The following is an 11,291-nucleotide window of genomic DNA, read 5'->3' as shown; positions in this document are numbered from 1 at the left end:
CACGCTGGGACTTGGGAAGTGGGGTGGCAGGAAAGAAGCAAAAAGAGGCCTTGTTAGGAAAAGCAGCAGGGCTGGCTCAGGGGGGCCAAAGGGCTCCAAGTTCCCCTCTTGCCTGAGCCCACCCTTGCTCCCAGTCTTCCTTCATTCCTAAATATTTCAGGCACAAATAGAAATGAACATCACACACAGCAAAAATGACTTTTTTTTTAATTGCGGTAGTTTGTGGGTGCTCCCGGGGCGTACACAGAGGAATGGTGTGGTCCTCAGCTCTGGGGGCCATTCTTATGACCCTCCGGCTGTACGCAGGGGACAGGCCAGGTGCCTGGCTGGGCTGGGAGAGTCGTTTACTGGGCTGGCACAGGCTGCGGGGTCTCCCGCCCACTCTTGGCAGACCCCTCCAGCCCGTTCTGCTCTGACCCCGGCTCCGGGTGCTCCAGAGCGTGCCGGGTGTCAGCCTGCCACAGCTGCACCAGGTCCGTGGGGGTCTTTCCTTTCTGGGGGAAACAAGAGGATATCTAGTCACCATTCAGAAGTCTGTACGAAGAGATGCCCTCATCTACGCCAGTCGTTCCCAACTGGGAGCAACTGGCAATGTCTGGAGACATTTTTGGTTATGACACCGGAGGAGGGGTTGCTACTGGCATCTTGAGTAGAGGCCAGGGATGCCGCTCAAACATCCGATAATGCACAGGACAGTCCCCCCCCACGACAAAGAATTATCCCGCCCAAAACGTGTGAGGTTGAGAAGCCCTCATTTACACCTTCCCCTTACCTTCCTAACTTTCCCATTATCTCCTCAGCCTCTCTTTTTCCTTTCATATAGCTAGCTTTTTTTAAAAAATTGAAGTATAGTTGATGTACAATATTATATAAGTTACAGGTGCACAATACAGTGATTCACAATTTTTAAAGGTTATACTCCACTTATAGTTATTATACAATATTTGCTATATTCCGTGTTGTACAATATATCCTTGTAGCTTATATCATACATAACAGTTTGTACCTCTTAATCCCCTACCCCTATATTGCACCCCCCAGCCTTTCTTGAGTCAAGGTCCTCCCTTACCCAATTCTCCTCTCTTCTGTGATTGCTCTGGGCCCCAAAGAAGAGCTTGGACGGGGGGACATAGGTTCCTAAAGGAACTGGAGGATCACAGGAGCCAACACAGGGTGCTGGGAACAATCGTGCTGACTGAGTGCTTAGCTTCCTTCTGGCTCTGTCCCTCCACGATTTTGGCCTCCCTGAGCCTGGACATTAGGACCCCCTGTGGTCTACTTGGGGGCCTTTGGGAAATCCTCCTCCTGTCCCTCCTGGCTGTTTTCTCCACTTAGATTTTCTGGATGTAGAGAAGCATAGAGAGAGTTGGGAAGCTCGGTGGGCCCCCAATCTCCTGGGGCCCAGAGAAACCCTCCACTGTGAGACTGCCCCAAGGGCAGGCCGGCCGAGTCTTGCTCAGTTCTGTATGTCTTCCAAGTGCCCAGCACAGGGCCTAGGAGAGCAGTGCACATTGTTTACTGAATCAGGAAAGGAGTGAACTTACCAGGTTCTTGCTCATCATGTCAGCCCCGTGCAGGAGCAGCAGTTTGATGATTTTGTAGCGATTGAGCCTCACGGCGTCATGCAGGGCGCTGTCCCCTTCCTAGAGCCAGTGAGACATTCAGCATGGCCCACGGGGGCATGTGGGAGCCCGCAGGGGGCATAGGGAGCCCCCTATGGTGGGGCTGGCCATGAAGGAACCCAGACACTCACTCTGTCTTTGGCATTGATGTCCAGGCCCAGGGATAGAAAGTGTTCCACGATCTCCACGTGCCCCGTCCGGACTGCCACATGCAGGGGGGTGCTCAGCAGCTGGGTGGGGAGGAATCAGGAAATGCTGGCTGAAGGGACCCGGACTGTGATGCTTCTGGGAGGGGGGGCTGTCTTAACTCTAGCCTAATCCTTCTCCCAAGGAGGGGCAGGGAACGCTGTAATTTCCCATCATCCTATCTGATGATCAGCTCTAAGGCATTACATGCCACCTCCTCGGGGAAGTCTTCTATGATTCCCCTCTCACCCGGATGTGAGCAACTGCTCACTCCTCTGCCCTTTTAAAATAATTATAATAGATGCCATTTATTGAGAGATGACTATGCGATGAGCACAGCAAAAGCTTACAAAACATTAGCCTTATGTTGAATAAATAATTAATTTATATACATTTTCCCATCCAATCTATACAAGAACTCTGCAAGGCATTTTATAGATGAGCAACAGAGGCTCACAGGCTGTCACTTGTTCAAGGTTATATACAAAGGATTGGGTGAATTAAAAATGGTGGATGAATAAATAAGTGAACAGATGAATAAATGAATGGATGGATGGATAGACAGAAGGATGATGAACGATTGCATGGGTGAACAAATCCATCTTTGGGGGGGTCCCAAAGCCACCCAGATAGTGGATCTCTTCTCCTCCCCTCTCCTCTGATCTTCCTGCTCCCATTCCCAGATGGTGGTCTCCAAGGGGCTGCAGTTGATGGCAAGGACCCATCCCTGGGCTCTGCAGCCACTCCAGAAACCAGACTAGCTCACTACCTTCCTGCTCTCTGCTTTTCTACCCTCTGCTTCTCTCCCCGCCACCCCTCCACCCTGCTACCCCAACATCTGTGAGAATTAAGGCCTCACCTTATCCCTCACATTGGTGTCTGCTCCCCGGCTTTGCAGAAGCTTCACCACCTCCAAGTGGCCCCCACGGCAGGCCCAATGCATGGCTGTGCAGTCCAGCTAGAAAGGAAGGGTGGAGCCTAATTGCAGAGCTTCAGGGAAGAAAGTGCCCTGGGGGAAAGGACCCCAGCCAAGAGGGCAGGGAGATATCCAGGGCAAAGGTCCAGGGACGGATAGGACCACTCCAGTGACTGAGCAATGGATGGAGTGGAGCCGAAGAACCCTCGGGGTCCATCTCGTCCAAGCCAGATTTACAGAGGAGGCTCAGGGAGGAGATGGGGCCCCACCAAAGTCATACAACATACTAGAGGTGGAGCCTGGCCCCCAAGGCAGCTTGTTTATGTCCCAGGTTGGAGGTTTGCAGGGACAGGGAGTCTATGAGTGCTGGACCCACCTCCTGCCCCTCACCCAATACCTGCCCTCTTGCTCACCCGATCCTGGAAGTCCACAGTGACCCCACTCTCTAGAAGCTTCTCCAGGATCTCCATGTGGCCCTCCAGGGAAGCTCGGTGCAGTGCTGTCCGGTGGAACTGTCCCCAGAGAAACTGTCAGGGCCTAGACTCTGGCCCCAGGCCTGAGCCCATCGTCCACCCAAGTTGAGCCCAGGCCTTATCCCAGCCCGATTCTGACCCCTGTGCCAGGTCCCCATATCTTCCATGTTCTGCCAGCTCCCTCATGCTCTATCTGGACCAGCCTTGGAGGCCTCCTATGCACTGGGGACTCTGACCTTCTCACTGCCCCCTAAACACACAAGCTGTTGCCTGTGCCCAAATGCCCATTTTGCCCATACTCCCTGTGAGTGCTTGATGAATTCTTGTAACTCCATGAAGATGCAGCTCAAGTGTCATCGACTTCTTGAAACCTCTAGGCCATAGCTGTCCCAGGGGTCCAGACAACCCTCCACTGTGATAGACAGTCAAAGGCAAGCTGAGTCTTACTTGACTATTTCCCCTGAGTGCCTTGCCCAGGGCCAGGATGGGCAGGTGCACCCTGATTACTGATTCAAGGAGGGAATGAACTTCCTTTCCAATGCAGTCAGCTTTCTGCTTTGGTCTCTTGAAACACTCAGGCCAGAGGGCATATCTTTCCATATTCTAATGATCCAGTTGTGCATCAGTCTCCCAGCTACTGTCAACCCTGGTCTTTTTGGTTTTCTGCTCCTAACACCTAGCACAACGCGCAGAGGTAGGAGATGCTTAGATAGACCAAGAGGATTAAAACTCTGGAATCTAAAAAGTGGAAAGGACGTGTAGGCTAAGCCTGCAATAATGCAGGCTGAAGGGGGTGACCATTAATTTGCTCAATCCCAGGATATGATCTCGAGAGAGCATCCTACAAAGTATGAAAGAGGCAGTTTCAGGGAAAACAAAAAGAAGTATGACGGGTGATGGAAACGTTTGGAAAATCGTGGGGATGGGTGCACAACATTATAAATGTAATTAATGTTACTGAGTTGTACACTTAAAATTTATTTGGCATGTCTCATGTTTTATATATATATATTTTAACCATAAGATAAAAATAATTGTTAAAAGTATGATGATATACAATGCAACACAAAATATCATATCCAAGCATGTGCTTTAATAGTTTTTTCATTCGATAAATATGTATTGAAGCACTAATATTCTATTTGATCCCCATAACATGCTCTGAGGGGAGGAGCCAGTTTTACAAAGGAGGAAACAGGCACAGAGAGGTGACAGGCCCAGCCACAGGTCACAGAACTAGGGAGCGGTACAGGTGGGATTTGAGTCCAAATCTCCTGGTCTTGGACTCTGTATTTGATTCCATTCCATTTTTTCCCCTAAAAATCCAGGTGTTTATTACTCTGGAGGTGGTTCAAGTTGGAAAGGGTCTAAGGATTTAGAAAAACTCCTGTGTGGGGAAGAGGACATCCCACATCTTCTGAGGGGCCCCCTCCCAAAGGACACCCACGCTTGTTCTCAAAGAATCCACAAGCGGGCGGGGTGGGTGTGTCAGCTCTGAAAGGGAGGCCGGCACAGGTGCAGGGCCCGATGGGAACATCACCTGATCGCAGGTGTTGGGGGAACCCCCGTCTGCCAGGAACTTCTCAATGACCTTCATTTGCCCCTGCACTGCCGCTTTCAGGAATGTCTCCGCGTCCACAGGGCCGGTCTGGAGAGAGCGAATGCAGTCCTTGGAGGCCGCTCCGCTGTGATCTGAGCCATTCCCCCCTCCCCCGGCTCCCCCTGCCCACACAGGTGTCCTCCCCAGGACCCTTACGATCTCCTCCGGCTCTGGAGGTGGCTCCTGGGAGGCTGCCAGGGCTTCCCGCTTCTTCTGCTTGCGTTTTTTCCGCAGGTGGATGAGGTTCTGGATCCCACCCACGTCGATGATCTCCCTCCGCAGGTCTAGGGATGTTTTACGCACGCGCTCTTGACCCTGCGTGGTGATAGCCAATCAAGCCCCGCACAGAATGTGGGGCTTGGGGACCTCTGAGCTAGGCTGGAGGTGGAGGACAGGGAGAGCCTCTCAAGGGAGAAAGAATCCAGGTCTAGCTCTGCCGCCTAGGACTAGGTGAAGCCAAAGAGACTGAGACACAGAGGCACGGGGGGCTTGAGGGGGCTGCCTGGGAGCTGCCCAGCTTCAACGCTCCACATAGGGTGGGGAGTTGATGAGGAATTCTCAAGGGCAGTTCTTAGCCCAGGCCTCCAGAACAGGGTACGAATTCTCATCTCTCCATTCAATTCTCTCTCTGTCCCTCCCTCCGTCCCTCCCTGCCTCTCTCTCTCTCTCTCTCTCTCTCTCTCTCTCTCTCTCTCTCTGGCCATAAATGTAATACAGAAACATAAAAGCTCTGAAGAGAAAGCCCTTCTCTCCCAGAGGAACTTCTATCATAGCTCCGTTGATGCCCTTTCAGACATGCATCCACGCAGTGGTCTGGAAACTCTGCTTTTCTCTTATCAGCGTGGAGATGTCTCCTGTCAGCACACACAGCCTCCCCCAGCCTATTAACACCTGCATCATGCCCTGTTGTATGGCTGCCCCATCACTGTCGCTTCCAAAATGAGTCCCCTGGGATCTTGTACACATGCAGATTCTGACTTAGCCGGCGTGGGGAGGAAAACTTCCCCCCTCTTCACTTCTAAGTTCTTTGGCTGGTCTAATAATTAAATTGATGTAAGACTGATTAATAGGAGAAAACCAAATTTAATTTCATATGTATGGTAGTCCATAAAAATATGAGACTCAAAGAAGTGACCAAAGCAGGCAGCTTTTACACATTTTAGACAAAGAAACAATAAATTTGTGTCGTATTGAAAAGGCAAAGGAGTTTGTTTTTGGAGGAACTAATTAGTGAAGAAACAAGTTTTGTTTATGTAGCCTTCTCAGCCCTGAATTCCTGATACCTAGTGATAAGGAAGCATTCTACTTTCCTGATATAAGGAGGGTAACTTCCCATGGCAGATTTATTTCCTACTTTCAGGGGAACAAAGGAGGGTCAGAGTGTCCTTCTTGCACTGGCTTTTTCTCAGGTAACTTTAATTAAAAATAATCAGTATGCCAAAGTGGTATATTTGGGGGTGGCATATTCTGCTCTCCTTCACAAGTATGGGGTGGGGCCGAGATGCTGCATCGCTACAATCTCCCAGGGGGCGCTGAGCTGCCGCAGGAGCGAGGCCGTAACTGCCCGGTCTGTCTCCTGAGAGCGCAGATACTGGGTTCTCCTAGCACTTACCTTAACCTTTTGTAAGGATGGACTCTGAGGCCTGTGCTGCTTCTCATCCTCCAACACCAGCATCTCCATGGGCAGCTTCTGATGGGTGGTTCCTCGGAGTTTCTGGTGAGCCAAGGACAAGACGGGTTCCGGGCCTGCCTGCAGTGCCTGGGGGGCCAGAGAGCCTCGCCCACAACGAATTCAAGGACCCCAAGGACCTCCTCCTGTGTGACCTCCCAGCCCTTCATCTGCCCCACTCCTGTCTGGTCCAGGAGGCCCCAGGTCAGAGCCGGGCTCCCCGGCCCCAACCCCAGTTCAAACACCTGTGTACTGACTGCCCTGGGTCCCCAGCAAAACAGGATCAAGGGCTACTGGAATGAGTTTTCATGAAATTAAACATACTAACTTTTTTCAAGCACTGAGGTTTTGCTTTGTTTTTCTTTTTGGCGTTTAAAATTCACTTTGATGAAATACTTGAGGTGAGATGATAGTTCGTTTTTTGTTGTTTTTTTTTTTTTAGTGGGCTTACTTGACAATACAAAAATCTGGCAACTCTGTCAGTTACCAACTTCTTTCCCTCAGATTTTATTGATCCGTGAAATCCTAGAGCATGGGAACTGTTGCTCTCAGGGAACCTGAGGGGTGGGACCCGCAGCTCCCCAGCTCTCAGCTTGGTGTGAACTCTAAGTATTAACCTTATTCTCGTTTTAATAATATGGGGGAAACTCTGTCCAAGTCTCCTCCCCACTTGTAGCTCCAACTTGGCTGGACTACTTCCTCATGGCCGCCTCCTCTCTTCTAAAGGAAAACACTCTTTGTTAAGTGCTGGCGCCCCTATCTCTGAAGTCCCCATGTACCGGGAACATTCGTCCAGGCTGGAGGGTGCTGAGTCCAGGTGGCAGCTGGGGAGGAATGATCTCCCTTACAGAGCTCTCAGCTGCCTTTGTCATTCGCCACCAAGCTCCAGTGTTATACTCTTCAAGTGTCAGTTGAGAGCTGATTTTCCAGGCCTTTATTTCGAATGTTCTGTTGTCCACTGGCATCTCCCTTCCATGTCAGGCTTACATCATTTGAGGTCTCCCCAGTGCCGGCCTCGCCTGAAACGCTGCATCCTCACCCCGGGACAAGATCACCTAGGGCCTCAGCTACTACTGCATGTGGGACCCTGGCTGGGCTCCTGGAGCATCTAGAGTGGGCTTGGTCTTGATCATCTTGGCATCCCCAGCACCGATGACAAGAGCTAGCACATAGTAGGTGCTCAGCAAATGTTTGGAGAATAAATGAATGAATGAGTTTGCGGATGGTGGCAGGCGGGCTCAGCAGCTCTGCACACCTCCAAGTCCTCAGTGATGACCTAGCCCAGTAAGGCCCCTGCAAGAGAGCCTCAGCCCCTGGGCTGGTCTCCAAGACCCTCCTTCCCCACCCACCCCATGAAGGGGGTGCAGGCTGAACAGAGGTTCTCCTCTAAGAATGCTGCTGGGCTGGGGCCTGGTGGGAACAACTGGGGACTCTAACGCCTGCCCACGCCTTACCCAGACTCCATAGCCCCTCGCTTCAGATTTGTCTCTGTAGGTTGGCATACAGTAGGTGCTCAAGAAATGTTTATTGAATTGGGTGTTTGTCGGTGAAACACAACCCAACAAAACTTCCACCTTACTTCATAGATGGTTGCACAGAGGAAATGAGAGCATGCCTGTCCAATGCGTAGCACAGTGCCTGGCATGCAGGAGGCACCAGTGGTGAGGCTGGCTCTGTGGGCACCTGGGGCCTTGACAGCCCTGCCTCTATATTTGTTGGATGAATGAATGGATAAGGACTGCTCCGTGTCCCCTTGCTGAAGGTCTCTGTGTCCAGTGGCAGCACTCCAGAAATGGCCCAGCAACATGACTCACCTGCCTGGCCCTGGTGCACATGCCCTGGGGGGAGTGAGAAATGGCATTCCTGGAGATCCAGGGATGCGCTGGCGGGGACGCAGCAGGCTCAGTCCAGGTCCTTCCCAGCCAAACCTCCCCTCCCTTCCCTAGTCCTCATCTCTTCTTCCACCAGAGTCCTGATCCTTCCCTCTTCCTCACCTCCATTCAGTCACTCTTCCTTTTTTGAATGGAGTCTACTTCTACACTGATTTATCTCCTCCCTCCCATTCCTGTTAGGGCCAGTCTTTCCCCCTCCAAGTCCTTCTCAGGGCTGTCAGAGCTGCCTTCCCGAAACAGGTCAGGTGGCACCACTGTGCCTCACTCAACAACATGCAGTGGCTCCCCACTGCCCACAGAATAAGTATCTTTCACGTGGCCCTCACTGTCTGGTTTGTGCCCTGCCTCCCTTCCCAGCCTCAGCCCCTCCTGCCAGACTTTCTCCGACAGTCATGCATCCACTCACCCCAACGACAGGCACCTGTTGTTTCCTTAGCCTGGAATACTCTCCCCCCTCCTGGCCTCCATCATTCAAGGGCCATCCTTGAAGGCCTGGCTCAAATGCCCTCCTGTCCACAGAGAGGTCCTCGAGGGCCCACAGTCGGCATGCCTCACCCTCCCTTCGTGCTCCCTCACTTCTGAGTTACACCTCTATTTCACCCTTTTCCACTCTGCCTTGTTTCTTAGTTGACCGTGCACCTGACAGATGTCGGCTAAAATGAACGCAGAGCTGGTAAAGAGGAGGCAGGGGCTGACCTTCCCGAGCCTCTCATTCCTCCCAGCACTGGGCTCTTGGAAGAGTAGACTCTAGGTCAAGTATTCGTTTCCATAAAATGAAGAGTAGGACCAGCCCGCACCCTCCTCCCCGACTTCTTTATTCCAGAGAAAATGCAATTGCCCAGAGCCCCACGCTCAGATGCTTCCCCGGGTGTGGCTGGTGGTCCTAGAGAACCCATGCTTCCTTTGCCAGCATCCCTTTCTCACTCTGCTCCCGGTCTTTCTCCTTCCTCAGGGACCAGACACTGGAGTTTCTCCTGTCCCAGCCTTCCAGCCGGCAGCTGGGGGACCTCAGGGCCCCAACCCGCAGGCAGCATCCCAGCTGTCTGCTCTGTGCAGCTCAGCCTGTCTCCTTGAGGCCCAGGTGGGGGGACAGGGTCTCGGGGAACCCAGCTTGGCTCGTCCACTCCACTGTCTCTCAGATTTGGGGGCTGAAGCCTCGGTCTCCCACTGCCAGCAGCCCCCTCTCAGGAGCACCCTGCAGGAGAGCCAGCTGGGCCCCTGGGGACACCTGTCCTCCTTCCTGCCAGGTACGGCGGCCAGGCTCTTCCTTCCCTTGACAGCAGAGCTGGGTCTCCTCAGAGCCCCCTTGGGCCCCACACCCCGCCCTACCTCATTCTCCTCCTCCTGCGCCAGCCGCTCCTCGATGAGTGCTGTGGCCTTCTGCACCTCCTCGGAGCCCGCCATGGTACCGTGCGCAACCCGCCCCTGCAGGCCCCGGGGCCCCACGGGCTTTATATGCCAGGGCACCCACCCCCGCCCCGCTAGGTGCCTTTGCCATGAGCTCACCGGCCCAATTCTCCAGCTGCCTCCCTGACCTGTCACCTTCACCCCAGGCAGCCCCAAGGAGCAGGAGGAGGCAGGGACAGTTGCCGCCCCGCAACCCCTGGCCTATTGGAGCCGGAGGGCCCAGTGCCCCGAGAGCAGGGACTGCGGGAAGGAGCCTGCCCAGCCTCTGTCCTGAGCGCTGAGGCCCAGATGGGCCGGGCAGCCGCGCTGCACACAGGATCGCCGGCTGCTCTTAGCCCTGATGGCAGTGCCACCTGCTGGACGCCTGGAAACCCTGCCCAGCCAGTGCCAGTGAGGGAGCCTAAAGGCCAAATGTGGGGACCCAGGATAAGCCCGCATCCCCAGGCTGTCCCGTGAACAGGCCCTGTGTGCTCTGGGAAGGGGCAAGACTCTGTCTCATCTGGGCTGGAGTGCCAGGCGGTGGGTGGAGGTAAGGGCAGCCGCCTCCCTCTTTGACCGCAGCTCGCGCAGGCCTTTGCCTCTCTGGGGTCCCACAGTGCCCCCTAGTGAAGCACCGCTGCATTTGGCTGCAAGTCCACTTGTCCCTGACAAACCTCACCCATCAGTCTGTCGCAGGGGGCCTCTGTGGGACTTACAGGGTCTTGCTTCAAGGAGCCACTGGAAGGGCTGGAACGCAGTGCCAAACCCCGCTGATGAAGACACCAGCTCTGACTGATCACCCTTCCCTCCCCGGATTCCCAGTCAGGCCACCCTGGCCGGTGGTCGTGCTCACTGAGAAACGAAAATACTCTCAACTGGAGAAGCAGCAGAACTGTACTGCTCAGTTCCACACCTGGAACTGTGGGAGCGAGCCCTGGGTCACCACGACCCACGCTGAACCTGCCAGGGAACCACAGACACCACAGCCCTGTGGTTCTGTGACACTCACGTGGCCTGCCCTTAGCTAAACCACCTTATCTAAGGTCCCCCTCTCTGCTTACGTGCACATTTTCCCCTAAGGAAGCACAAGACCCGGCTCCTTCTTCCCTCTGGTTCCCTTGCTGGCAAGCCGACACAGGCTCATCATCGAAATTCATCAGAGATTTTGCTTTCACGTCACCAGGGGTGCATGCAGCATCTGCAGGACATCCGCACACATCTCAGTCCTGAGGGTCCGGCTCGAGGGGCTGGAGCGGGAAGCCAGCACCCTCGTGCCGCAGGAGCAGAGCAGCAGGTAACTAACGCCGCCTACCCGAGGTGCTGCCATCGCTTTCAAAGCGAGTTCACATCTATTATCCCATTTAATCCTGCCAGCAACTGAGAGGGGAGGCAGGGCAGGCGGCATCACCTCCACTTTAAAGACAAGCAACGCGGGTTCAGAGGTTAAGGGGCTTTTCCGGAGGACCCACGAGAACACAGGCCCGCATACTGGCAGTTCACGGCTCGCTCCACCGTACTCCCTGCGGTGGAGGGTACGGAGCAGTAAC

General features: G+C 53.8%; 1 protein-coding gene across 1 annotated transcript; it reads right to left on the bottom strand.

Annotated features, from left to right (window-relative positions):
- Positions 1 to 268: 268 nt before the first annotated feature.
- Positions 269 to 9,871, bottom strand: ANKRD2 (ankyrin repeat domain 2). The gene is given in 10 exon segments (XM_068548998.1): positions 269 to 494; positions 1,545 to 1,643; positions 1,754 to 1,852; positions 2,668 to 2,766; positions 3,138 to 3,236; positions 4,738 to 4,845; positions 4,954 to 5,112; positions 6,410 to 6,511; positions 9,688 to 9,777; positions 9,779 to 9,871. Coding segments are annotated over 10 exon segments (1,083 nt in total). The 5' UTR covers positions 9,857 to 9,871; the 3' UTR covers positions 269 to 344.
- Between the last annotated feature and the right edge of the window lie 1,420 nt (positions 9,872 to 11,291).

Source organism: Eschrichtius robustus, chromosome 7 (assembly GCF_028021215.1).
Source record: "Eschrichtius robustus isolate mEscRob2 chromosome 7, mEscRob2.pri, whole genome shotgun sequence".
Lineage (NCBI taxonomy): Eukaryota > Metazoa > Chordata > Mammalia > Artiodactyla > Eschrichtiidae > Eschrichtius > Eschrichtius robustus.
The sequence above is the reverse complement of the archived record's forward strand: the minus strand, read 5'-3'. Positions and strand labels throughout refer to the sequence as shown.